This window comes from Miscanthus floridulus, chromosome 1, assembly GCF_019320115.1.
Source record: "Miscanthus floridulus cultivar M001 chromosome 1, ASM1932011v1, whole genome shotgun sequence".
In the NCBI taxonomy this organism is placed as follows: Eukaryota; Viridiplantae; Streptophyta; class Magnoliopsida; order Poales; family Poaceae; genus Miscanthus; species Miscanthus floridulus.
The window spans coordinates 176,076,651-176,082,670 of record NC_089580.1 but is presented as its reverse complement, the minus strand read 5'-3'; the positions used below and the strand labels follow the sequence as shown (position 1 = coordinate 176,082,670).

General features: G+C 50.3%; 1 protein-coding gene across 1 annotated transcript; it reads left to right on the top strand.

Moving 5' to 3' along the window:
* Nucleotides 1-5,200: 5,200 nt before the first annotated feature.
* On the top strand, nt 5,201-5,680 carry LOC136467430 (uncharacterized). Its single transcript, XM_066466129.1, has one exon. It carries the CDS (start codon nt 5,201-5,203, stop codon nt 5,678-5,680), a length of 480 nt encoding a protein of 159 aa, XP_066322226.1.
* Nucleotides 5,681-6,020: the final 340 nt, after the last annotated feature.

Genomic DNA, 6,020 nt, shown 5'->3' with positions numbered 1-6,020 from the left:
AGGGGTGGCCCAGCTCACAAGAAGAAGCCTTGCGGGGCACGACTCTACTCGGCGCCTTCCGTAAGATATCAGGAAGATATCCTAAAGATACTACGAGATCTGTTAGGATATGTATGATCCCAAGATTCCTATAATCAGTTATTACCTTCCGGTTAACTCTTAGATCTAACCGACTTATAACCCTACCTCCCGGACTATATAAGGCGGGCAGGGACCCCCTCTAAAATCACGTCATATCATACGATAGCTATTACAAACTAACAGACCACAGGAGTAAGGTATTACGTCATACTGACGGCCTGAACCTGTCTAACTCGTGTGTCTCTATTCCCTTCTTGTTCTTGATCTTGCGCTCCCCTGTCGATCAATCTACCTTCGTGGGATACCCCTCGGAGGACTACCGACGATATTCTATCGACAGTTGGCATGCTAGGTAGGGGTGTGCATGCTGTTTCCTTGTCGAACAAGATGGCTTTTTCTGTAGGCTCTTCGTCCCTTCCGCAGCCCGACCAAATCTTTATGGTCGGATCCATCTCGTGGGTCATCAATGCTGATAGAGTTGGAGAGCTCCTCGAGCCGGGGCAAATCATTTCTGCGCCGGCCACCCCCACACCTACAACTGCAGATCCGATCTCGGAGCCGATTCTAAGATCTCCTTTGGCAACAACTCGTTGTCCGCTTCCTCGCTACCAGAGGAGGCCGATCAACAATAATGATCTGATCAAATCCATCGATCGGGTCGGACTAAAGCTCACCGATTGTCTCTCCATCGCCAAATTGGCACTGGACACTCTGGTTCAGTGCCGACCACCCTTAGATCCAGATCTATTGGAGGCTGCTTGGGAAACCGCGGGGGCCATGGCCCTACCCTTCGAATTCACCAATGCCGTCGCCGCTTACCAACAGGCCCTAAGGGGCAAACTCGCCGACCAGGTCACCGTCCAACTTTCACCAACCATCAACATGCTACACTTAGGCCAGAGCCCCGGGGCGCACCTCCAAACCATCCCAGAAGGAGCTCCAGGCTCCAAGTCTCAGGGCTCTACGGAGACCCTCGCCAAAACCACCTTCGATCAATTTCTCCTTCCACCCTTCTGAGGTGGTGCGATCTTCAATGTCAGCATCGACAGTCCTCCCCGGAACGGCGAAATCAAGGAGGAGCGCGCTGCTCGGGAGAACTAGAATGTCAACCACGCGCAACGACAAGAAAATGAGGCAGCCATCATGAGGGCTGACGCTACTCGGAATAATCGGCTCGACTCTCAGGGAAGACCACTCCTGCTCTACCGTGACCTTGATGAAGAATTCCTCCACGTCGACGGCCATGACGTCTTCAAGACTCCAAGCACCAATTTGGCAGTAGCCACCAACGAGCTCGCTCATTTCCCTCAAACGCCCAAGCTCGCTAAGATGACTGCCATGCTTAAAGTGGGTCACTGTCAGGTCAATGAGATCCGCGAGGATCAGAGACCTTCGTGCTCTACGAGCACGATTCACCGATCAGCTACGCTGAGGTCTAATCATCGCCCAAGTCAAAGCCATCTCGCCGACCAATCCCTACCTCTCTAGGGGGGACCTAGGGGGCATCGCGCCGAACACCATCGCCAGCATGACCAGGAGGTCAAATAGGATGCTAGAGTACATCTTAGCAACCTCCGAGATGCACGGCGGCATATCGAGCAACGTCACTTTAGTCGCCATGAAGACAAAGTACGTCACCGTTAGGATTATGAAAAGGAGTACGGTAACCCAGATTCAGCCCTCGAGTCTATCCTTGACCACAATGCCATAGACTACGGTGTCGACAACCCTGAGGGGCCTTCGACTTTCACAAGGGCACTCCGGATGCTTTGATGGCCCTGTGGTTTTAAGATCACCGGGGTCGAGCCCTATGAAGGAAGAATGAACCCAACTCAGTGGCTGCAGGCCTATGCCACTGTCGTCCGTGCCACGGGAGGAGACACCAGTGTCATGGCAAATTATCTCCCTGTTATGCTCATGCCACCCGCCATGAGCTAGTTCACCAGCCTTGTGCCGGATTCCATCGACTCATGGGAAGAATTGAAGAAAGTCTTCACCGACAACTATATGGCCACGTGTACTCGACCCGGCACGAAGCATGATCTTAGCCGCATCAACTAGAAGCCATCCGAGCTCCTCCATAGCTACATCCGGCGTTTCTTCGAGATGAAGAATTCTATCCCTAACATCACAGAAGCTAAAGTCATCACCGCCTTTATCCGAGGACTCCACCATCGCGAGCTTCGCTCCAAATTCAACCGTAAGCCACCGACCGGTATCAGTGAAATGATAACTACCGCCAATGAGTATGCCGATGCAGAGGAAGACAAGGTGCGCTTCAACGAGGATGTAGGCACTCAGCAACCACCTCACCAATATGACAATCGCCCCAACGACTGACGTCACAGCGACCGCCGTCCCAACGACCACAGCTATCATCGCGAAAGCGGCCGTGAGCGAATAGGAGGACACAGGCCTAGCCAAAATCACTGTCGCCAGCCAGAGCACATCTTCGCCGCTGTTAGTCAACCTCGCGCCAAGCGTAACTATGATGAGTAGTACCAAAAGATCCTCGATGGCCTATGCCCTCTTCACAAGAACGTCAAACACAAGATGAAGGACTGCATTGGTTTGGCTAGGGAGTCTAGGACAAGAGGCTCGATGATGACGCAAACGATGGAGCCAGAGGTCACCGGCCACCTGGGAACAACAACAATGCCTTTTAGGACCATGATAAGGTGGTCGCCACCATCTTTGGGGGCCTCACCTCCACTGAGAGTCAAAGGGAACAGAAGCTTGCCGCTTGATGAGTGCTCGCTGTCGCTTCAGAAGAAACTACCACTGACCCCAGCTATCGCCCATTGTCTGAGGTCCCCATCACCTTCAGCAGGGCCAACCAGTGGGCAGACATACCATATATAATGCGTTTCCCCTCATCCTCGATGCAACCATCCAGAAGGTGCTCTTCAGAAAAGTCCTTGTTGATGGTGGCAGTGCTTTGAACCTACTCTTCGACGGAGCCCTAAGGGAGTTGGGCCTCGCGATATCAGATCTCACACCCCTCAGACTCCTCCTTCTAGGGTGTGGTACTTGGAAGGGCATGCAGACCACTTGGAGAGATCACCCTACCAGTACAGTTCGGCACGGCAAGCAACTACCGCGTCGAGCATATCAACTTCTACATCACCAACTTCGACACCGCCTACCACGCCATACTTGGCCGGTCAGCTCTAGCCAAATTCATGGCCATACCACACTACGTGTATTTGGTGTTGAAGATGCCTTCGCCTGTAGGAGTCCTGGCTCTGCGGGCCAACATTTCTGTTGCCTATGCTTGCAAGACAAAGAGTCTCACTCTCGCTGAAGCCACCGACCTCTCCATCTAGATGGCTAGCGTGGTCGCCAAAGCCAAGACAGTACCTGCCGATGACATGGAGATTCTAGAGCTAGAGCTTCCCCGTGCCTCCACCAAGTTCAAGGAAGTCAAGGAGGTTGGCCTTAGCCTCGACGTCGCCTCCAAGACCGTGAAGATTAGGGCTCACCTTGACCCCAAATAGGAAGGCGCGCTCGTCTCCTTCCTATGTGCCAACGCTGATGTGTTTGCTTGGAAACCTATAGACATGCTAGGGGTACCACGGGAGAAAATCGAGCACTCCTTGAATGTCTCACCAACCGCCAAACCGATCAAGCAGAAACTCCACCGATTTGTGCCAGACAAGAAGGAGGCTATTAGGGTAGAAATAAAACGGCTCTTAGCTACTGGGTTTATTAAAGAAGTGTATCATCTAGATTGGTTAGCAAACCCTATTCTCATTTGAAAAAAGAATAAAGAATGGAGAATGTGCGTTGATTATACTGATCTCAACAAACACTGCCCTAAAGACCCCTTTGGCTTGCCTCGGATAGACGAGGTTGTAGACTCTACCACCGGCTATGAACTACTCTCTTTCCTTGACTATTACTCTGGCTATCATCAGATCTCCCTCAAGGAAGAAGACCAGATAAAAACGTCGTTCATTACACCTTTTGGTGCGTACTGCTACAAAACTATGTCCTTCGGACTCAAGAACATCGAGGCTACCTATCAAAGGGCCATTCAGATGTGCCTCGACCAGCAGATCGGCCGCAACATCAAAGCCTACATCGATGACATGGTCGTCAAAACCAAAACAACCGACAACCTTATCGCCGACCTCGAAGAAACCTTCGCTAATCTGAACAAGTACTGATGGAAGCTGAATCCTTCAAAGTGCATCTTTGGAGTTCCATCCGGTATATTGCTGGGCTACATCATCAGTGCTCGAGGCATCGAGCCTAATCATGACAAGGTCTCCGCCATCACTAATATGAAACGGCCAACATGTGTTAAGGATATATAAAAGCTTACAGGTTGCATGGCTGCTTTAAGCCGCTTCATATATGCCTCGGTGAAAAAGGGCTACCTTTCTTCAAGCTCCTCAAGGCCTCTGAGCACTTTTCCTGGTTGGAGGAGGCAGACTCAGCTTTCGAGTAGCTCAAGTTGTTCTTAACAAGGCTGTCGATCATGACAACACCAAGGCTAGATGAGACTCTGCTAATATACATCGCCGCCACTTCTCGCGTCATGAGCACAGCTATCGTCGTCGAACGCGAGGAAACCAAGCATGCTTACAAGATGCAATGTCCGGTCTACTTTATTAGTGAAGTACTTAATGAGCCAAAAACTTGTTATCCTCAGGTACAAAAGCTGTTATATGCAATTCTAATTACGTCGCACAAGCTCCAACATTACTTTGAATACTATAAGATCGCCATGGTCACTGAGTTCCCCTTGGGGGACATTCTTCGCAACAAAGAAGCCAATGGCCGCATCATTAAATGGGCTGTTGAGCTTGGCACCTATTCCATTGAATTCAGAAGCAAACCTACCATTAAGCCACAGGTGCTCACTGATTTCATCGCTGAATAGACTGAGATCCAAGAGCCCATCGCCGCTGCTTGCCCCGAACACTAGGTGATGTATTTCGACGGTGCCCTTAACATCAATGGTGCTGGTGTGGGTATTCTATTCATTATACCGACCAAGGATAAGCTACGTTATGTTCTTTGGATACACTTCTCGGTCTCCAACAACGCCGCAGAATATAAAGCATGTCTCCATGGTATTCGTATAGCCATCGAGCTCGGCGTTAAACGCCTAATGGTGTACATGGACTCCACATTGGTTATCAACCAGCTCAACAAAGACTGGTCCTGTTCCAGCGAGAAGATGAATGCTTACTACGCTGAAATCAGAAAGCTTGAAGGAAAATTCTATGGTATCGAATATCACCACGTGGTACGTGACCAAAATCAACTCGCCAATCACTTATCCATGCTCGGTTCTTCTCACACCGTGATTCCACCGGGGGTTTTTATTCAAGATCTCCAGGCACCATCCATCAAAGAAGATAAGGAAGTTGAAGAAGTTCTCCTAGCCGAGCAGTTGGTACTTGCGGTACTTTTGCCGGTCGCCGATTGGAGGGAGCAATTCATCAAGTACCTCATCAGTGCCGAGGTACCTGCAGACAAGACTAAAACTGAACGCCTAGTTCATCAGAGCAAGCTTTACATGCTGGTGGATGACAGCTTGATGAGGAAAAGTGCCAAGGAAGGGATACTGCAGAAATGCATCACCTAAGAGAAGGGAGCGAAGCTGCTTCTTGAAATTCACTCTAGTTCCTACGGCAACCATATAGCCTCGAGAACATTGGTCAGCAAGGCTTTTCGAGCTAGTTTTTATTGGCCCATAGCCATCGCTGATGTAGAAGATCTCATCCGATGATGTGAAGGATGCCAATTTTTGCTAAGCAAATACACGTGCCCGCGCAAAAGCTGCAAACCATCCCAGCTTCCTGGCCCTTTGCATGCTGGGGACTGGACATGATCGAGCCTTTCAAGCCAGCACCAGGTGGTTTCCGGTACGTGTATGTTGCCATTAACAAGTTCTCCAAGTGGATTGAATATAAACCACTCGTCTC